We start from the raw sequence: 22,593 nt of genomic DNA on the forward strand, positions 1-22,593 counted from the left end.
CCAGGTGGCCTGAATCCAGCTTTAACTTAGCACTCACTAGCTGTGTGATCTTGGGCGAGTTCCTTCGCTTCTCTGAGCCCTGGTTTCCTCATCTGCAAAATGGGGATAACAGCACCCCTCTCCTAGTGTCGAGTTGAATGAACCGAGGCACATGACACAGAACAGAACGGGCACATGGGAAGCTCTGGGTAAACAGTGTTTCTCGACCTTGCCACTACTGACATTGGGGCCTGGATGATTCTTTGCTGGGGGCGGGAGGAGAGGCCTCTCCTGCGAATTATAAGATGTGCAGCTACGTTTCTGGCCTCAACTCATTGGACACTAGTAGTACTCCCTCCCCTCCCCTGACCCCCCTCTCGAGTGGCGACAACTAGAAACGTCCCCGTGGTTTGCGGGACGTCCCCAAGGAGGCCAGATTCCTCGCAGGGCGAATCACCGTGCTCCACGGCAGTGGAATCACCACCCAAGACAGGCCAACGGGAGAGAGGCCTGCATGTTGAACCGTTGAGGCTCAATGCGCCGAGGCCGCATCCGCGTCAAATTCGGTTTTATGAGATTTCTGATCCCATTTAAATACCGTTTCACTGACTGGGAACAGGGGTGAATCATTTTCACCAAACATTCTTTTTAAGGTAAATACTCTCAGTAAGGATGTTTTCGTGTTGTTTTTATAGCTCAGAAGTTTTGTTTATGAGAATTTAGGATTGTTATTTTCTCTGTGGAGGCCTGGGGATGGAATCTAAGTAAAAGCCCAAATCATGGGGCTCCTGGGTGGCTCAGTCGGTGAAGGGTCCGACTCGCGGTATCTGCTCGGGTCATGGCCTCGCGGTTCGTGGGTTTGAGCCCCATGTCTGGCTCTGCACTGACAGCGTGGAGCCTGCTCGGGATTCTCCCTACTTCTCCCTCTGCCCCTCCCTCGTGCTCTCTCTGTCTCTCTCTCTCTCAAAATAAATAAATAGACTTCAAAACTCATCACGAGCCCTTGAACCTCAGGACGCCCTGGGCTAGGTGTAGGGACCGTGACATTGCCATGTGTTCTGCTTACCCCTGGTAGGCCTCCGGGGCCCCACCCTGGTGGCATAGGGAACCCCAAGGCCGGATTTGCCACCTTAGAGCCCACTGCTGGTGCCGAACCAGCCAGTGGAGTCCTTCTGGTGCCACGTCTGCTTAGAAGAGCTCCAAGGAGCGTCTTCTGAGGGGCCGTGCGTGCCCCACGCATAGCCTCTGTCTCCCTCGGGCACACAGCCACCTGCGTTCCTTCCCTTCCTGCCATTTCCTCACACCGGCAGGCAAGGAGGGAGGGCGGCAAGGGCAGGCCGATCTCCGGAATGAACCTCAAGCCCCCTTTCCGCCTTCAGCCCCTGGTTTTCTAGGTTACACCGTCCTGTCCATAAGGACTGGGAGCCTTCTGCAGAGGGAGGGCACACGCTCCCCATTAAAATGCCTGGCACAGTGCCCTCGCTCGAGGCCATCACAGTGTCCTCCTGCTGGCCCCCGAGAGAGACCGCATTTGTGCGTGGCGCCCGGGTTCTAACAGGGCTGAGCGGAAGGCAGAAAATTTGATTTTGTAAATTGAGGTTAAACAAACAAGTTTACGTTCTTAACATACCTTTGCTCTGCTGTCCTATAAAAGGCATGGTTGTTGACCAGCGTGGCTGGTCCTTTCCTGGTTCCTCCCGTACCCGTCCTTCCAGATTCGTCTTGGGGTTAAGTGTCCAGCTGACTTGGGAGTGCTTCGAACAACTCCAGTTAATAGGAACCATGTCTCCATTATGTTTTCTGCCCTGTTGCCCTGAGCTGTCCCGTCCCGTGGACTAGTCGACTTCATTAGAACCTCCTCATCATACTACATTTTTCATATCTGAGATAAAGTCCAAGAATGGCAGTCAAACATCAGATGTTTTTGGTGTTTGGAATTCTGGCTTTGGGAACTAAATGGGTGGTAAGAGAGAGAAGGAATTCAACTGTGTGAGAAACTTCTAGGTTGCCCATGGCACCACCTTCGTTCACTCATTCGTTCAATCCATAGATGTTGGCTGAGTGCCCCCTGTGAGCCAGGACAGAACAAAAACGGGGCTGTGTTTTGAACGAGAGTCATTTAGGTAAATTTAAAGGAAGACGTCGGCTCCCATTGTTCCTACAAAGGGAATTAATTTGTGGAGTTGTGTTTCTCCTGGCATGTTGAAAAAAAAAAAAAATAAGACAACGGAAGACAGTGGCCCGTGATTTCTGGTTCTTTCGACAGGCTCATTTTTTTTTTTAAACGTTTATTTATTTTTGAGACAGAGAGAGACAGAGCATGAACGGGGCAGGGGCAGAAAGAGAGGGAGACACAGAATCCGAAGCGGGCTCCAGGCTCCGAGCTGTCAGCACAGAGCCCAATGCGGGGCTCGAACCCACGAACCGTGAGATCGTGGCCTGAGCCGAAGTGGGACGCTTAATCGACTGAGCCACCCAGGTGTCCCAAAACATTTTTTATGGTAATATACATGTAAAATAAAATTCTCCATCGTAGCCATCTTTACGTACGCTCTTCAGTTGTGTTGAGTACAGCCACATTGTGGCACAGGTCTCTAGAAGTTTCTCAGCTTGTAAAACTGAAACCGCACCCATTCAACCACTCTCCGTTTTCCCTCCCCGCCACTCCTGATAACCACTATTCTGTTTTTATGAACTTGCCTATCCTAGATACCTCAGCTACGTGGAATCATACGGTTTTGTAACTGGCTTATTTGACTTAGCACACCGTCCTCAAGATCTATCCATGTGGTGGCTTGTGTCAGAGTCTCCTTCCTGTTTGAGACTGAATAACACCCCATCGTAGGTACAGACCGTATTTTGTTTGTCCATTCATCTGTCGGTGGACCCTTGGGACTGCTTCCACCTGCTGGCCGTTGTGAATGACACTGCTGTGACCGTGGGCGTGCCAACGCCTCTTCCGGACTCAGCTTTCAGTTCTTTTGGATGTCGGTTCAGAGGCGGGGCTACTGGATCATATGGTGATTCTACGTTTCATCTTTTGAAGAACCTTCATACTGTTTTTCAGTGCAGCTACACCATTTGACGTTCCCGCCAACGGTGCGCAAGGGTTCCGATTTCTCCATATCCCTGCCAACCCATGTTTATTTTCCATTTTTTTTTGATACATGGCCATCCTCATGGGTGTGCGATGTGATTTATGTTTGTAATTTATCTACTGGGGAACATTTGGTTGAAGACCAGTTGAGAACAATGCTCTCGTAAAGTGACATGATGCTATGAAAGAGCTTCCTGGACAGAGGGGCACCATACGGGTATGAGGGATAGGGTCGCCTGAAGAGAGCGCGTCTCACTCGGCCTCGGGTTACAGTTATTCGATCGTGTTTGTGTCTCTGTCACTCATGCAACTGCAAGCTTGTTGAGGGTAGCTCAAAAAGTAGAAGTACCCCGCTTAGGGGCGCCTGGGGGCCTCAGCCAGTTAAGCGTCCGACTTCGGCTCAGGTCATGATCTCACAGTTCGTGGGTTCGAGCCCCGCATCGGGCTCCGTGCTGACACCTCAGAGCCCGGGGCCTGCTTTGGATTCTGTGTCTCCCTCTCTCTTCCCCTCCCCTGCTTGCTCTCTGTCTCTGTCTCTCTGTCTCTCTTTCTCTCTCTGTCTGTGTCTCAAAAACAAATAAATAAACGTTTAAAAAAAAAAGAACCCCACTAACACCTCCAGTTCTCCACAGAGCCTGCAGTGGTACTGGCCACATATTATCGATTTCTTCTTCTGTATGACCCTACACAGCACCTTTCTGTACCTTTCCTCTCCAGGAGCATACTTCATCTACCCATGCTCCTCAGCTGGCCTGTAAAGCGTCTTCAAGTCCCAACTCAAACTGCCCCCTCGCATCTGTGCCCCCAGGCAGGTGGCTTTTTTTTCCCATGCTCCCCTTGCCACTTTGTGGGCAAGGCCTCTTCAGCGGACCTGCCCTGTTGCACTATTATTGTTGTTGATTTGCCTGTTGGATTCAGCGGAACTTGTGAGCCTTCAAAGACAGGAGCGGGATCTAGGTTTTCTTTGAAGTCCCCCAGTTAAGTATTTGTTGGGTAACTGAATGCACTCCAGACGAATACATGATACCGTTGTAAGTACTAGAAATGTCTTTGCTGGGTCAGTGAATCACTGAAAGAACGAGGAATTTGACTACCAGGAGACACAGGTTCAAGGTCCACACGAGCCAAGCTGTGACACCAATCCAGACTGATAGATAGAGCTCTGTGGGCTTCTTTGCCTTCTTCTCTACATTTTTCTCATTCCCTTCGTACTTCTTTAGCCTGTTCCCTCTCAGGAGCTGCTGCCCTGGCCCTGAGATGCCTCTGCAAACATAGCTCTGTTCCCCTGGTCTGCCAGCAGACTGTTTTCCAACTCCTCCCGTCAACAGCAGCAGACCAGGACCCTTCTTATGCATACTCCTTGTAAAAGAATTCCCAAAATGCAGCCCTCACGGTTCTTCCTTTCATATATCCGTTATCTGGTGGCTGACGCATACAGGTGCCCAGATGTAAAACAGCCCCGACGTTCGTGCAGACCCCGTTGGCACCCGTGGACCGCAGCCCTCCAGCACTGTGCTGGGCCCTGGGGCAACCGTAATGAAAAGACACGCAGAACTCTCTGCCAAGTGCCAGGGGTCTGGGAGGAGGGAGGCTTCTTACTTGTTGACAGCTGAGGTGCTAACCTGGTATGCAATGCAGCTGTCCCCGCTGGTGGTGGTTCCCGCTCTGCAGTATCACAGGACGTGTTCCTCGTCTCCCAGAGTAGGCATGCCTTTGAATTAAAGATGGCAGCCCTCCTTAGGCGCCCAGCTGCAGTGCATATAGATGTGGCGAACACCCTTCCTGCCTCCCGGCATTCCAGACCCACTGCTCTGCATCTTGATTTCCTTGCTTGGCACGGGAATGCTGCTGTGCTGCTCTGCCCCAAAGTCCACCACGGTCCAGGCTCTGGGTGGCATCCAACACGAGACCCCCTGTTCACGGCTTCAGGGGGACTCTTCTGATTGGTCACTCTCTATGTCGTTTCCCGGGGAACCTCCAATTCTCCGGGAAAATGGCTCCTGTCAGAGCATAGAAATTGCCCTATTAGCATTTGGGCTTTTTCTAATGCTAGGATGGTAGTATTCTAGTATGCATGCTTTTTCATTATTTAAGAGGTGTGCTGGCTATTTCTTCTACTCTCCTGTTGCAACTTCCTTGTCAAAATGGAACCCTTAGAATTGAAATACCCTTTGAATGGGGGGGCTAGGCATCCATTAGCAGTGGTGGAGATGGGGAGGGGTGAGGGGGAGCTGGTAAGAGACCTGGGGAATGGCAGTGGAAGGGGGTGGGACTCGAGGCCGGAGAGCTGGTTTGGGTAGGAAAGCACGAGGAGAGCTGCTCAGGTGCATGTGGGCAACAAAGGCAGGGAAGGACAGGTGCATGGGACAGGTGAGCGGGCCGGCACTCCCCTGTGGGCATCTGCCCTGGGGCTGGAACCCCTTACTCCCTTCCCTCCCTTCATTCTGGACGGGGCAATTCTGAGCCCAGGGGAGTAGGCAACTCTGGCTACAGAAGCCCAAGGTCTGCTGGCAGATGGGTCTCAGGAGGAGGCCGGGTCTGAGGTGGGCTCGCCTCCGTCTTGTTCCTCTCCTTTGTTGGGACCAGCCTGACTTGCCCCAGGCTTCAAGTGCAGGGGGAAGGAGCCTCCACGCAGTCTGCCAAGGGGTTGCTGGCCCCACATGCATCACCCTCGGTTGCCTTTAACTGTTCTTATTTTTGCCGACAATTGCAATGTTTATTTGGAAACACGAAAATGCAGAGCATAGAAATGGTAGAGATACAGTAATGTTCCTTAATAACGCCAAGATACCGTGTCCTTTAAGAGCTATTTTCAGTGTTGTGCATTGCAAAACCATCATCTTTATTTTTTTTATTTAAGAAAGTGTACATTATAGATTTTTTTTTTTTTTTTTTACAAAAATGCACAGAAGCACCAAGAAGAATACAGACAGGGAGATACTTTTGCTGCCCAGAACATCCCTGGTGACAGTCCTGAGGGGCAGTGGGTAGAGAAAGGGAGAGAAATCACACGCACAAACCCAGAAAACTTGCATACAGAAAAGTACGAGCCGAGCCGTTTACTTCTGACAAATAAGCCACCTCCTTCCGTCTCTGGGGCTCAGGGGCTCAGAATGCAAAAGAGGAATATGCTGTGGGGGTTTTTTAAGTAGTAAGCCTGGTGAGATCTTCCTTTTCTGGTTAAATGACATTTTCTCCTTTCACTTTCTTTCCCTTTCCAGCTTATACTTTGGGTGCATTCCACCTTTTGGAATCTTGAAACTAAAAATGACTTTCTTATTGATGCCCCTGTCCCTCTCACAAGGAATGGGTCTGCATCCCTCCTGAATTCTCAGGCAGATGCCCACTCTGGCTCTCCAGCCAGGGCCCACCTTCTCATTTTCTGCTTTTTGCCTCTGTTAATGATGAGCCTGCAAATGGCCACCTTCTGGTATTGCTGTAGAAAAGAGAGCAAAACAAACAGTGCCGTGCTCCTTGGAAAATAGGGAGGGTTAATTAGTGGGGGCGCTGACCTTTTATTTTTTCCTTAGCTTTGGGGGCAGGAAGGAAGAAAATGGGAAAATGGCTCCTTCTATTTTGTTTGTTTGTTTTTTTCATTACCCCATTAATCTCCATAAACAAGGCATGTGTTTTAGTTACAGATCGACTAGAAAAAAATGCATATGCTAAACCAGATGGGTGAAATTAACAGTTTCATTAAACTAATTTTAAAATTGCCAGTTTTACAATATCACCAGCGGTATAATGGCTTTGATTTTTCTGCCGCAGTTGGAATTTGAACTTTAAAGAACGTGCAAAAAAGAGCAGTTTTACTTTCGAATTATTTGTTTTTATTATATTCACCAGTGCAGAAAATTGTTGAGATTCTTTTGCAGAGAAAATACTGATCGGTAATATTTTGGGGGCAGTTAGGAATTTTATCATGTAAAAGAAATAATGAAACCTTTGCAATCCGCCTCTGTTGCCTTCTGCAGGGTGTGTGTGTGTGTGTGTGTGTATGTGCCCGCGAAGGCTTTGAGCTTTGTGAAGGATTCCCCTTTTGCTCCTTATCCTCCAGCAATCCCGGCTACCTGGGAAGTGCTGCTAATGATTTCTGGGGTTCCATGCCAGAGGTCAGCAGGGCAAGTGTTTCATTTGGAGCATCATTTGGTTTGGAGTTTCCTGTCTCTTCTGAGCCCACAAAGCCCGTGTCTGTGGGTACTCAGGCAAAACCCATCATCTTGGTTAGGTGTTTGTCAGAGCAGGTAAGGCGGGGGTGAATCGTTAACAAAATGTTAATGTTGCTTTGCTCAGAACGCGCACAGAGGGGCATCGGAGATGAGTCCATATTTAAAAGTAAATCTATGAATAAGTAGGAGGAGGATTTATTTTGCAACTCCATCCGAGTGCTGCGGTGCATGCTAAATCCAGTGGAGAGGGTTCTTATCCTGTCTAATGGTTGGACTTCTCTCAACTATTCAAAGGGAAAATCCAAAATGAGATCCCCAGACTCCTGATGGAAAAGGGTGTTATTATTCAGATATACCCCAACAGATGAGCAGAGGAAAGTTCAAGGATGTTCATTGCCACGTTGTTGGTTATAGCAAAATGACTGGAAGCAACCCAAGAGTCTAAAAATAGAGAACTGGTTGGGGAAACAGCACTGCTGTGGAATGCAATACTATTGAAGCTTTAGAAAGAATGGGCCTCTGACAGCCGCGGACAAATACGGTATGTGGTTAATTTAAACATGAGAGTTGAGGGTCAGAATTATAGGAGCTTTTTGGAAAGAAAATGCATATGTATCAATACAGATAGATGTGTATGTGAATTATCATCTGTGGAAAGGGAAAAGTCTGGAAGCATACACACCAAGCTTTTAACAATGTTTATCTTCACTATTAAAGAAGGATTGGGAGAGAGGGCACTCCTGGTTTTATTTTATACAAATCTGCTTTGTTTGATTTTCTTCTTCTTTGTTTTTTTGTTTTTTTGTTTTTTTTTGAAACAAGCAGCTATTTCTTTAGGGATTAAAAAAATACAGAAAGAGAAGCATCTTCCATTTGTTCAGTGAGGTGATTTTTTTCAGCACCTATTGCTTCGGATTGGGAGAGTAAAAGCAGAACCAGCTGATGCCTGTTGGGATCTGGAAGGCTGGGGTAAGGAGTTCCAGGAGCGGGGAGAGGAGACTGCCTTAGATCTAGGCAGTCGTGGGCTCCTTCCTCACAGCCCAGCAAGTGGAGGCACGTGTCTCCCACTCAGGGACCAGCCAGTTCGCTCGTGTGCCCAGAAGGACTGGCACCAGCTCATAACCCGTGCCTGGGCTTTTACAGTTTCATCCTTGGATCCCACCGGCCTCTGTTTTTAGCATGGACTCTGCTAGGGGACTGCCTTTAAATAAATCCAATCTCAGACCTCCCATTGCAGTTGTCCCACATTGGAAACTCACCTGTGTTCATTCCTTAATGGAGTGCTGATAGAATGAATCTCTTGTGTTTCCTAAAAGCTGTTGGTAACATTTGAATTTTGGATAGAATGAAGATAAGGAAAGAAACACGTTAGACATAACAATTTTTAGGCAGGTAGAATTTTAGTCTTAAATAAGATGACCGTGGAGGCGTGTGGATGGCTCGTTCGGCGTTCTGTTCTTGGTTTTGGCTCAGGGCGCGTGCGTGGATGGCTCGTTCGGCGTTCTGCTCTTGGTTTTGGCTCAGGTCATGATCTCACAGTTTCGTGAGTTTGAGCCCTGTGTCTGGCTCTGGGCTGCCAGTGCAGAACCTGCTTGAGATTCCCTCTCTCCTCCTCACCCTCTGTCCCTCCCCCACTCATGCTGTCTCTGTTTCCCTCAAAATAAATAAATAAACTTTAAAAAAATGTGAACATCTTTGGCCATATTTAAAAAAAAAAATAATAGGATGACCATAGCTCTTTGAATGAAAATGTATCTATGCAATCCTTTATGGTTTTTTGTAACATATCATCTAATAGATGCACAGGATAGAAACTAAACATTTGTTGCCTGAATTAATGAACGAGAGAGATGAGTAATGTAGACAGACTTTGGAAGACGGTAACACTTACATTATAAGGACATAGACCTTGCTAGTTTGGGCTTAAATGTTGATCAGATTTATGGGAGGATTAGGTGAAAGGAAGTATCATACAGCTTAAAGCAGTTGCACAGAGAAGGGTCTTCCGATAGTGGTGAGGTACTTATTAAGACATCTGCTTGCAGGGTGCCTTGGTGACTCAGTCAGTTAAACTTCTGACTCTGGCTCAGGTCATGATCTTACAGTTCATGGGTTCAAGCCCCACATCGGGCTCTGTGCTGACAGCTCAGGGTCTGTAGCCTGCTTTGGATTCTGTGTCTCCCTCTCTCTCTGCCCCTCCTCCACTCACACTATGTCTCTCTCTGTCTCTCAAAAATAAATAAACATAAAAAAAAAAAAAAAGACATCTGGTTGCCTATCAATCAGCAGGTAGGTGCAGCAGAGTAAGTCGGAATGACTTTCTTGACCTGCAAAGCTCAATTCAAAACTGGGCTCAGCCCCTTGTCAGGTTTTGTAATTTTGGACAGGCTAGTTGACTTCTCCAGGCCTCAGACAATTCATTGGAAAAATAAGGACATTAATAATAGTCAAATTTTTCAAATTACATGCCATAATTTGCATAAAACACCTAATCCAGTATTTGGCATTTTGTAAGCCCTCTATAAAAGTTGACTCATTGTTTTTATCGTCTTTAGAAACCCTCCAGTAAAACTGGGGAAAAAGATAAGAAAGCATCTCAAAATAAGGTTCTTTTGCTCCACTTTTTAGAGCAGCACCTAGGAACTATTTCTGAGATAAAACACATTCTTCTGAGAGTCTTAGAGGGGAAAAAAGTCTCTTTGGAACTTTCGGTGGTTCTGATTTGGTGGTGAGTTACACTCAGTAAATTACTCTCTGGAGGTGCTTTCTCAGCTATATAAGGCACATCCTTTTTCCCAGGATACTAGGCTGTCATTTAGTGCCAAAGAAAAAGCTATTTGCAGAATGACACCGTGGCATCCCCAAAGGGTTTAATTTACCTCCCTGGAAGGTGGTATATTTCAAGGCACTGCAGAACCAACCATATTAATAACTCAGGTGGTTTAATTGGCTTTTCCCTCTTCTCTCTAAAGCCCCGTCGATCCCACGGTAATTAATTGTGTGTCCTGTGAATTGTGGTTGTTTACAGTACCGAGGAACCAGAATGAATCTGTATTAGAAGTTGGCGGGAGGATATTTGAGAAGGCTGTGAAGAGACTCTCCAGTGTTGATGGTCTTCACCAAATTAGCTCTGTCGTCCCCTTTCTGATGGATTCCAGCTGTTGTGGATACCATAAAGCATCCTACTACCTCGCAGTCTTCTATGAAACTGGATTAAGTGTACCTCAGGATCAGCTGCAGGTAGAGTATTTATGGGTTCCAGAACCATCAGTCACCTGTGTTATATGTGCAGAGTAATGCTCTCATGCCCCAGGCGGAAACCGGACAGGTTCACGCACATCCTTTCTGGACACAAGCTGGGGGATGTGATTGGCATACGCCAAGGAAGAGTTTGGGCAGGGCTTACCAGACTCCTACTCTTTCGAGAACAACAGGTGGCCCTTACCCAATTCTTATAACTACTCTGGCTGTAGGGCCATTGTCCCACATGACTGTTCGGCTAAGTGAAGTCATCTGGATCTCTAAGCAAAGTATTGTCACCTCCAGCCTTCTACCATCAATATAAAAGCCATACCAGACTGTTTTGCTTGTGGTTTTTGAAACCCAGTTAATTATGCGACCTGCCAAACATTTGGGATCCCATTTTTATAAGCGCTGTGAGTGGTTCTTGACCACTTTTAGTTTTCTGATCTGCACATAGGGTTGTTTGTCCTGGATTTGAAGAGACTCAGTTTGTTTAAACCTGCCCAGGTGGTTCCATGTTCCTTTTAAGTGACTTCTCTGTATATGTCTCTGGCTTATTGAAAGTCATGACTGATGGCATGCTTTCCTGAAGTCCCCAAGGCAATCCTCACGAAGGTGAAATAGTGAAGAAGATTCTAGCCCTGTGTCTGTCACAAAGTCACTGGTTGGTCATAGACACCTGACGTCAAGTCTCTGGGCCTCCCTTTCCTCAATTGTGAAATGAGGCCGTTGGACCAGCTGAGCTCCAAAGACCCTTCTCAACACTAACGTTCTGAGAGCGTAAGGTTAGGACGTGGTCACTATTCATAGTATCTGCCATAAATGACGTAACTGAAACAGACCAGGGATCCTTAGACTAGGTGGCAGATACACAAAAAGATTCAGGGAACAGCCGCTCTTTTCACTGAGTAGAGGGCAGAAGTCAAGGAATTGTGAGCTAATATTAGACATTAAGAAGGACAGAGAGCTAGGTCTGAAAACCGTCAGAGAGCTGCTGTGGCTTCTTTTCTGAAGATTTTTTCTAAAAGGCACATTAACATGTTTCCGGAATGACTAGGTTCATGCTTCGGGACGGGGCCAGATGACCTTCCAGTGTTAGGATTTTATTACCTTTTTTCTACAATCTTGTGAACACTTTGTAAATTTCTCCCTAACAGGGCATGTTGTATAGCTTGGTGGGAGGCCAGGGCAGCGAGAGGCTGTCTTCAATGAATCTTGGCTACAAGCACTACCAGGGTGTCGATAACTACCCCCTCGACTGGGAGCTGTCTTACGCATACTATAGCAACATTGCCACGAAGACACCCCTCGACCAGCACACGCTACAGGGAGATCAGGTAAGATAAAGAAGTGGGCGGAGATCATCATGGCCCTGTTTACACGGACTTCCTGAACCATTTCATACAGTGTCTGCACCTGTGGCTGGCTCATTTTCAGGCCTTCAGAGGATGATCGTAATCGAACGGAGAGGAAAGCCATCTTACGTGCTCCAATTCATATTTCCTGTGTTCTCAGGCTGAATGCGGGAACAATCCTCCATCTATGCATGAAAAGCTTTTCGGGAGTGGGAGGGCTGGCGCGGGAAGGGTAGATTTGGCCCTGGACAGAATTTGATTTTGCAGAGAGCGTGTACCAGAAACAAAGACATCTTGTCTTTGTTCCAAGACCGTGTGAGGGGGTGGGGCCGGGAGGTGTTAGGGATCGGGTCACATTGAGTGGGGGCCACAAGCTAAGGGGTCCTCTCAACGCATAGTCAGCAAGCAGGGTCTGCGGTAGAAGGAAGCAGGCTCCGTCCCTAGCTACGTTCCCAGTGCTGGGCACCTCGAGAAGTGGCTGTCCCCATGACATGAGCCTCGCTAGCCAGGTCTTCCAAGTGACTGATGTGTGATGTTTGAAGACTCTGCCCAATCCCAGATTAAGGACTGGATGAAGGGCACTATCTCTGGCCTCTCCTTTTGTAGGCTTCCAAATCTTATTGACTCATTGGACAGAGAAATCAGTGGCTCACATCCCCCCAAAAATACATAACATGTTACCTTGGATCAACTGATGGTTTGCTTTGAGGATGGTGAATAAAAAGCTATATACATAGAAGTGATGGTGTAAGATTTCAAGGAACGACGATGCAGGTCTGCATTCAGTGGGAGTAGACTATGATGTGGTTGGCTTCTTGGAAGGTATTTGTATATATCCTCTTTATCCAGGAAGGATTTAAGACGTGATGGTCGCAGCCCTTGAGGCAGTCAGGTTGAGAGGAAATGCAAGGCGTCTCTCCCAGGAGTCGGCAGGGTTCTTTTTCTGTAAAGAGCCAGATAGTAAATATTTTAGGCTTTGCTCATACACCCTCTGTTGTAGCTGCTCACCTCTGCCAGAGACAGTATATAAGCAAACGGGGAACCTGGGTTTGTGCAGCCATAAATAGTACATAAACTGCATGGTCGGATTTGGCCCTGGTATAGGCCATAAACTCTCGATTTTCCCTGCTTCTGCTCCGTAAGCCCAGGGGATCCGCCTGGCCAAGTCAGGATTGGAGAATCTTAGCCTGAGCGGCTACCCGGGAACCAGAACCACTCACTGGTCCCCAGCTCTGCTCCTGGATGGCACTCAGAAACCCACAGTGCAGAAAACTTGTGCCTTGATGGTTGGCGATGGATAGTATCTGGAAATGAAATCTACAGGGGCCACCGTACGGTTATGAAATAAATGAGTCAAAAATACATGCTGTCAGTGAACATTAAACATGAGTCAGACTATAAAATACCACATGGCTACCTATATAGACATTCTGATTCCTTCAGAAAATAACAATTTCCCCTGAATAAACTTGAACGATCTTGTCATTATTGTTTGTATTCTCTCAGCGAAAATATAAGCTATGTGCAAAATTTGACCTCCGTTTGACAGGAATTAATTTATGAATTGATCAAAAAAAAATTTTTTTTAAGGAATTATTCTGAAAAAGGCATTCATACAAAAAGCGAGCCACGACGCGATCTTGCGGTGGGTTCAGCTAAGCCTGAATGTGTTAAGAATGTCCTCTATGTATGTATTATACTTTTAAGAATTCTAATTCAGCATAAATTAGCAATGGGAAATAGTATGTTGCTAACAAGCTCCTTTTCTTTTGAAGATTTGGCACATGAAATGTTATGATTATGAAAGAAAGTGTTTAATTGGTCAGAACCAGAGAAGATGAATAGAAGAGATCCATCTTGCAGCTGAAAGTCGTATGATTAAGAATCACAGATACGAATTATACAGTTAGAAGAGTTGTATCATCGCTCATTTTCCTAAGAATGTGTAATTAATGGCTTCTTGAGAATTTAAGCAGGTGTCATACATTGATTTAAATGTCCTTTTGTTGAGAAATCTATTAATTCACCAGCAGCACGAAACAAATGAGGAGATATGGAAAGCCAGACCTCTAATTAACAAACCAAGGATCCGTCAGTAACTCCTTCCTTGATTCTTGCTTCATTTTCTCTTTTATGTAACGCGTGCTTCAAATCATTTCATCTTCTTTATTAGTACTCTCGCTTCGTGTCACTTCTTTATGAGTTAGCAGGTCTCTGGCTCAGGTGAAAGAGAAAGAAGATGCTGGCTTTTGTTTGTTTTGTGACTTAATCGTAGACGAGCTGCTTTCCTTCAGTCGCTCCTCGGAATGTGCTTTTCCACGTTGGTGGTTTGGTCCCCCGCCTCGTCTCAGCCCCTTCCAGAGGGGCAGGGGTCTCGTCCACACCCTTGGTTTCAACTGCCCTCCACATACTGGTGACACTCAGACCTTCCAGTCCAGCTGAGATTTTCTTATGCACCCCCATTTGGATTCATAACACAGTGCGGAGGAGGTAACACACCGCCCATTCCCCGTAACTCCTCCGCTGATGGCCCTGCTGTCCCTCCTTGCAGCCAAGGAGCCATCCCCCCATCCTCCCGTCAGTTACAGCCCCCGCCAGCTGCCCATTTCTCTCTCCGCCTGTCTCCATCCCTGGGGCCATAGGTGACATTTGCCCCTTCTCATCTCTGCCCCCAGCTGCTGGACAGCCTCCTGCTCTGGGCTGAATTGTGCTGCTCCCCATCCCCATCCCCCCCCCACCCCCGCCCAAAGAACAGGAGAATAGGATTTAAACAGATAGCAGGATGACTATGTGGGGGGGCACAGTGAGAAAGTGGCCACCTGCATGCCAAGGAGCGGGGCCTTCGAAGAAACGAAACCTGCCAGCATCTTGATCTTGGACTTCTGGCCTCTAGAACTTTGAGGGAATAAATGTCTGTGGTTCAAGCCACCCAGTCTGTGGCGTTTTGTTATGGCGGCCATAGCAAACCGATGTGCTTCCTAACTGGTCTTTCTGTCACCAGCCTTGTCTCTTCCCTTCTCTTCTCACTACTTCTTCCCAAGTAGGCTGTCGGCAGTCAAGGCTCTCAACCTGGCTGCACGTCACAATCACCTGGGGGTTTAAAGAACAACTCCGCGCAGGCTCCACCCCATAGTCTTGAGGTCGCAGCATGCGGGGGGGGGGGCTGGGCACACGTGTATGTGTGTATGTGTATACAGTTGACCTTCGAACAACAGGAGGGTTAGGGGCACCGATCCCCCACACAGTTAAAAGTCCACATATAACTTTGACTCCCCCAAGTTTACTACTAATAGCCTGCTGTCGTCCAGAAGTCTTACTGGTAACATAAACAGTCAATGAACACATGTTTATTTTGTTATATGTATTATCTGCTGTATTCTTACGATAAAGTAGGCCAGAGGACAAAAAAATGTGATTAAGAAAATCATCAAGAAATATATTTATAGCACCGTATTTGTTGGAAAAAAAAAAAAAAACAAAACCCTGCATTAGGCGGGCCTGGGCAGGTCAAACCCGCGTTGTTCAAGTGTGTTTGAAAAGCTCGGATGTTCATAATGTGCAGCCCGTGTTGAGAAGGACTGACCCACGACGCCTCAGCTCAGCGCATCGCTTGGCGTCGGAGGGTTTCTTTGATCTGGTTTCTGTTTCTCCGGCCTCAGCTCTCAGTGATCCCTGCTCAGCCTGGCCACCCTGGTGACACCATACCATAGGCCACGCCTTGCTGTTCCCACCTCCTGGTGCTGTTTGGTCTCCTCTGCCCGGTCTGTTTCTGCACACTCACTCCTCTTTTCCTGCCTGCTGACCCCTCCTACTTGAACACTGGGCTCAGACCTCACCTCCTCCTCCACATCTCTTGGCGGTGGGGCCAGGGCACCCGGGTGTATCCCTGCCATTGCCCTTATGAACCCTTACGAAGGGTGCCACGCACAGGGTCACAGAGCTGGCTTCCCCAGGAGACCATAGGCTCCCTGTTACAGGCTCCTTGTTCATGTCAGTGATCCCAGTGCCCAGCACTGGGCGTGACACACAGTTGGCACCCAGTGTTTACCAATGGGCTGACGGACGGGGTAAGAGTGAAGAGCATCCAGTGATAAACCTGAAGTTATGACATTGTCTTGTTCGATCACTGGTGCCTAAAAAAATATATATTTATTTATTTTGAGAGAGAGAGAGAGACAGAGTTAGTACAGCGGGGGAGGGACAGAGAGAGAGGGAAAGAGAGAATCCCAAGCAGGCTAGTCAGTACAGAGCCCTGCAGGGGCGGGGGGGGGGGGGTCAAACTCACAAACCGTGAGATCATGCCCTGAGCCAAAATCGAGAGTCGAGGCTTAACTGCCTGAGCCGCCCAGGCGCCCCAGACTCTGGTGCTTTTTGATGTGACCAGTGTTCATTGTTGACTGCAAGCACCCAAAGCACTTGGCTTTAAATCCCGCCCCTCTCCCAGTCAGCCTTTCTGGGTGGCATCCCGCGTTTGAGAATTGTGGGTACTTATCCTTGCAGCTCGTATTTCCCCATTCTTACTTTAATAAAATCCCTAAAATGTGAAATTTCAGCAAAGAAAACGCACACACACACCCACCATTGGGAGCCAAGCGTTACAGCTGATTTTAAACACGCTGAGAGGCGGGTTCCCAAGGGCGGTTCCCACAGGCCTCGCAGGAAGTTAGCAGAGGTAGGCGGTTTAAGTGTAGGCTTTGAAATTGCCCTGCTCCTGAGTTCCCAGGGGTGCTGGCTGAACCGTCATATCTCACAACTCCAGGGAACGCAGATGCTCTGGAAAATGTGAAGGCCCCAGTTGCAAAGTCGGAGGGGTTTTCCAAGTCCTGCCCTTTCTGCCTCCCTTCCTCTCTGTCTCTCTGTCTCTCCCCCCACTTCTCTCTCACTCTTTTCTCTTGTTCTCTTTGTCTCTTTTCTGTCTCTTCTCTTCTTGTCTCCACCACTTCTCTTGCCCTCCCTACCCCGTCTCCTCTGCCCCGCCCTGTGATCAATGGCAGATAGCCGATACGGTGTGAACACCGCCCTTGGAAGCTGCAGGCTGAGCAGAGAGAAAGGTGGTGACACCGGTGAAGTGTCAGCGTCTCTGGGACAGTGTGGCGCCTCCTCTGACAGTGGGCGTGGGGGCTGTAAGGTCTGTCCAGTCTCCAGACGTTGGACCTCCTCTGACCTGGTCAGCAGATTTTAACCCTGCAGTACAGGATATGAGCTCATTCGAGAGACCTTGACTTTGTAACGCAGCAACGAAAAGAACCCCTCAGAAGCCACAAAAGTCCCAGCGCCGGTCAATGTGGGGCCCTTGGGTCCCTGCCAGCATCTCTTCAGCTCTGCCCCCCAAACACCCCCACTGCTGCTTCTCCACACCGCACCTTCTTCCTCCTGGCTTGGTCATATTTCCATCCGACGCATCATTCTCCGGTCACACAATGTTGTGTGAATGCATGAACGACCGAACGTTCCTCCCTTTTAGGGGTTGTTCCTTCATCAGATGTCTTTGCAGGTGGTCGGCTTTCACAGAAGGCCCAGACCATATGGCTCCGGTGCTAGCTGCCGCTGTAGTGACCCCAGTACCACGGAGAAGCTACCAGCTGCCTGGGTGTGGCCCACAGTGGAGGCGTGGCTCCGGCCAGATTTACTTGGGTTAAGGTCCCAGGTCTGTTGCTCACTGGGTGTGAAATCTTAGGTGATAGTGCTCACCTCTGTCTCTGCACAGCTTTTCACCAGTGAAACGGGTGCCGTGACGTGTACCTCACACGGGTGTCACAGCTTGAACAAGCGAACCCACATGATGTGTGGCTAATGGAGCCCGGCTTCCGTCCCCACAACTCCCCCTTTAAAGTCTATGACTTTCATCTTCTGACGCATAAAATGCTCTTAGATAGACCCCGCCGCATAAGGTTGTGAGCTGCACAAAACTGCGGAACCAATAGGAGGGCTAATGTTCTAAACGGCTCCCAGCCTTTTACGTGTCAGAGTGAAGTAAGGACCTAACAAACGATGGGTTCCATTACTGAGAGCTCACCATGCACCACACGCTCTGCTAAGCTCTTTTATAAACAGTCTCATGGAATCTTCACGCAACCCTATGAGATCGGTTCCCATTTTACAAATGGGGCAACTGAGCCTCAGAGAAGCTGAAGAGCTGCCCAGAGTCACACAGCGGTTGAGTAGTGGAGCCTCGATTGGGACCTAGGCCTTTCTAACTCTTCATACAGTGAAAAATAGGGGCTGTTAGGCTGAGTGCTTTTGATCTAGCAAGTACCATGCTAAGCTCCACTTTATGGATGCAGAGACAGAATCGCAGATAAATAAAGTTAGTTGGCCAAGGCCCATGGGTAGTTCGTGGTGGGTTAGAATTCCCCTTGGTCTGATATGAAAGATTGTGCTCTTAATGGCCCTGTCCTGCTGCAAAACTTGATGGCACGACCCAGGGGAGCTAGACCAGGGTACCACGACACAAAGGGCAAAAGTGTCACTTCTTCAGAATTATGCACAGCTACCCAGTTCCCTCGGAAATGTGGCCTTTGCCAAAAGGCCATGAGTTCACTATCAGGGAGGACAAGGAAGCAGTCCACCATTTGCTTCCTCTCAAATGCGCGAGCCCTTCACGGGGTGGTGAGGTCTACGGGCCCCACAGCCGGCCAGCCTGGATTTGATTCCTAAGTTTGAAGAACGAAATATACGCTCTTGGATAAGCTACTTAACTTCCGAGCCTCAGTTTCTACATCACTGAAATGGAGATATTGACAGAGACACTCTTACAAGGTTGCAAAGACTCAATGAGGCAATCTTGGGCAAAGCAGTTAGAACAGTGACGTATTATCAGTGCTACATCAACTATCATTGATATGTCAGTGATCTATCGTCACTGCCAGAGAGTGGCAGAAACATCTAAGGGTGTAAATCCCGCAGGGTAGGACCCGTGTCTTCATATGTCATGCCTTTCATTCAAGCCCCATGACAAAGTTAAAGAGAAGGAAACAAAATAAGAAAAATAACCAAAACTCAGAAGACCCCGAACTGTCCAGTTGAAAACAAAATTCTAACTGAGGATTCCATTATCTGAACAGCTCTAGTGTCAGCCCAATCCCAAGTTCACCCCAGACCGTAGAGTGTCCCCTGGAGTTCGAGCCAAAGCACCCACTTGTTAGTCCTACGCTTGTCGGCGTCAACAGGATAGAGTGGATTCTAGGGCCTTCTCGCTAGAGGGTGACACTGTGGGGAGCCCGAGAGAGCCCTTTCTTTGGAGTCAGGCCGGGCTGGCTTGACAGCTCTACAAGGCAATCATGAGTTCCTGGTTTCACCTTTCAGGCCTCCGCTTCTTTGCCTATAAATCGAGGACAGTGACATTTGGATGGCAGTCCTGTCGTGAGGATGAGGTGACAAAAAGATTTGTTAAACCCCTGGCACAAAGATTGTTTCAATAGAAGGTAGTGGGTGGCCTTATTCTAATTGTTGCTCTTTGCCTGGTGGCCTCCACGGGTTAGACACTGAGCAGGACGGGATGCCTGCTGGGTTCCCGACACAGTCCCCACTTCTCAGCACCCCCGTGCCCCAGGGAGGGACCCATGGTGCCATGCGGCCATAGCAGAGGAGACAGCTGCCAGACCGTCTCAGGAATGGGCTGCAGGCTAGAGTTTGTGAATCTAAGAATTCTTCCTCGCTAACAAACAAAGAGGGTCAGAAGGGAAATCAGGCCTGGCTCCTTGTTCTCTGAGGCTTCTTTCCCAAACTCATGCAGATCCATTTTTTTATTTTATTTTATTTTATTTTATTTTATTTTATTTTATTTATTTGTTTGTTTATTTCTTTATTTCTTTCTTTCTTTCTTTCTTTATTTTACCATCTGCCTGTGGCATGTGCCGGGCATGGGAAGCCCTTCCCAGCCCTTCTCACGGCATTGTTAAATAGAGTTCATTATGTATAAGGGGAGACCGTGAAACAACAGCGCTGGTCTCTTGATAAACAGCCAAAATTTACACTTCGAAATGAGTCTGATTTTCTGCAGAGGAGTCGGATACCTCCGAGGCGGAGCGCAAATTCCAAACATTTTGGGAACTTTCCCTTTGGATTCCCCCTCAGAGCCTCTAGCACCTTCTTCCTTGCATCCTCAGAATTAACAATGCCCTCTTTTCGGCAGGGTAGATTTAATTTTTGGAAATAGCCAAAAGATATTTGAAGCTGAGCCTTCTAAATAAAAAGGGTTAGTCATGCAGGATAATAACACTTTGGGATTTAAAAAAAAAAAAAAAACAAGGTTATACTTAGAAAATATTGATTCACCTTTTTTGAGGCCGTGTGGAATCTGCCTCTGAAATCAGTGGTGTGAACGTGGTCTTCTGAACAAGCTTGAGCAACGGAAGAGGGAGTGGAATAAATTTTGTCCTCCCAAGGCAAACGCTTTGGTAGGAACGAATATGCCCATTTAGGTATAGGAGATGTGATACGTTCATTTAAGACGCATTTGATCTTATGACATTGTGAACATACCCCGTGTTTCAGTTGTTCAGATAGTTTTTACTTGAGCAATTGCCAGTTTAAGAATAATGCCATGGCTTTTGCGTGCCTAAATCATTTGGGCATTTCCCTTGTCCCCCTCCTTCTGTTTTCCTTCCTTCATCCCTCCCTCTTTCTCTCCTCTCTGTCCTTCCTTTTTAGGCATATGTCGAAACAATTAGACTGAAGGATGAGGAAACGCTCAAGGTACAAACCAAAGAGGATGGAGATGTCTTCATGTGGTTGAAGCACGAGGCGACCCGAGGCAATGCGGCAGCTCAGGTAAAAATGCGGGCCACTGTTTTGGAAATTCTTTCGGTTCTGATAGACCAGGTTATGTCATGGTGACAGATTATCCCAAACCTCAGTGGCTTGAAACAACACGAGTTAGTTTCTCGCTTCCACTACCCGTCCCGTGGGGGTCGGCACGTGCCGTGCTCTCATGAGCCCCTACAAACCAAGCCACCAGGGGCTTCATTGCAATACAGTCGCCCACAGCCACTGCGGCGGGGCTCTGCACAGAGGTGGCAGGGACCGCCTCTCACGTTTCACTGGCCAACGCAAGTCACCTGGTCTCCCTTGACTTCACGTGGGCCGGAAGTGTAGTCCTACCCTGCACCCAGAAGGAGAAAGAGCTTTAACATTTGTGATCTGTCCTAAAGACTACCATCAGACATTTTAGTGCATTGGATAGAAATGAAAAAAAGCATCTTGGGGTGCAGTAGAGATTAGAGGGATATCAAGAAGAAGGGCCGTGAATTCAGCTAAGAGACTAACAGAAAATCACGTGCAGTATGTTAGACCAGAGGACCAACCTTGTCTCTTGAACATGTCTTGTGTTTTTGGAAGGACTTTTCAGAGGTACCAGGAAGGGCAGAAAGCTGGGAGAATGTTCTCTATCTGACTTCTTCCCTTGATTTCACTATGAAGAGAGTCCCTTAATGGGAGACAGCTTAGGCCGATTGCACCGGTTGGGAGAAAGCCTCCTTCCCCAAGAGTGGATTTAGCTTTTGCTCTGTGCTCCTGGTGAGCACACAGTGTGGGAAGACCCTCTGGGTCTGTTAAGGAGGCAGAAGCTCAAAGATGGGAAAAAGAAAAGAGAACAGAAAAGAACAAATGCATTGACAAGCAAATAGTTCAGAGACCCTTTAGTGATGAATGGGTCTCCCATCCGTCTGTAGAGGTCTTCCTAGAATTTCAGGAGATACTTTGAGGGACGTTGTAGGTATTTGAGGAGTGAGGGGAAGGAAGAGAAGGAGACGAGAGAAGAAGCAGAAAGAAAGACCACAAGAGGCCAGAATGGGCCAGACATTGCTCTGGCTCCTGTTGGACATCTGTCCCTGGCCTGCAGTCTTTCTAGTGCAGGAAAGAATTCTAGTACCTAATTCTGGAAATGCCACTGCCAGAGTCATTTCCTGGGTACTCCAGAGCTTGCATGAACTTTCCTTCCTTCGTTTAACAAATCTTTGTGGAATAGCTTCTATGAGCTTCTACTGAGCTTTGCTGAATGGGGGCTGAGGGGATAAAGGCAGACAAAAAAACATCTTGAGGTTCCTATCCCCAGAGAGCTCTCAGCCTTGGGTGTCATGGTGGAGTCAGTCGTGTGGAAAAATGCTGGGATGGGGAGAGATAAGTGCCTTCCTGATATGGATGTGCACAGGCCTCCATGCCATTCACTAGGCCAAGTGACAGGCAGTACCTCCCAAAGGAGAGGGGCTTTGAGGACAGGAGACAGTCGTGATTGTTGACCAAGTTCCATCCAGCTCTGGCCCTGGGTGCTACAGATACGTTCACATACACGTGCACGCGTGCCTTGTTTCCGGCTGGTGCTGAGGACTCGTATTTACACGAGTTCACCTTTCAGGGCTCCCAGTTGGAAGATAACATGCGCCTACCTATTTCTTGGTTCTCATAGGAAAACATTTTGAACTTGGTTTGTCCTTCCACCTTTTAAAGTCTTATGTTAAGCATTACACAGGAAAGTCATTCTTCTAAATTGCTACTGTCTTGAAGCAACGATTGGCCCAGATGCTGTTTTGGGGCCAGCAAGGTGTGGCCAAGAATCCTGAAGCGGCAATCGAGTGGTACGCCAAGGGTGCCCTGGAGACTGAGGACCCCGCGTTGATATATGACTATGCCATTGTGTTATTCAAGGTAAGAATCCCTCGGTTTGTGCCAACGTTATGCAATTCTTATCAGACTTCTGAGCAGTTTCCTGTAGGCGTGCTGGCAAACAAGGAATCTGTAACTGAAAGAACTT

At 47.9% G+C, this 22,593-nt stretch overlaps 1 protein-coding gene across 7 annotated transcripts in view; it reads left to right on the forward strand.

Moving 5' to 3' along the window:
• SEL1L3 (SEL1L family member 3) overlaps window positions 1–22,593 on the forward strand; it is a 103,185-nt gene that overhangs the window by 43,437 nt on the left and 37,155 nt on the right. For all 7 annotated transcript variants that reach the window (XR_006217054.1, XM_042984829.1, XM_042984825.1 and 4 more), the window contains exons 10-13: window positions 10,274–10,485; window positions 11,646–11,825; window positions 20,496–20,615; window positions 22,347–22,487. Coding sequence is in view for 6 of the 7 variants with exons in the window: in XM_042984829.1 (XP_042840763.1) it covers window positions 10,274–10,485; window positions 11,646–11,825; window positions 20,496–20,615; window positions 22,347–22,487 (653 nt within the window). In the remaining variant the exon portion in view is untranslated. The remainder of the gene's footprint in view (window positions 1–10,273; window positions 10,486–11,645; window positions 11,826–20,495; window positions 20,616–22,346; window positions 22,488–22,593) is intronic.

The sequence above is a fragment of the Panthera tigris genome, chromosome B1 (assembly GCF_018350195.1).
Source record: "Panthera tigris isolate Pti1 chromosome B1, P.tigris_Pti1_mat1.1, whole genome shotgun sequence".
Taxonomy (NCBI): domain Eukaryota; kingdom Metazoa; phylum Chordata; class Mammalia; order Carnivora; family Felidae; genus Panthera; species Panthera tigris.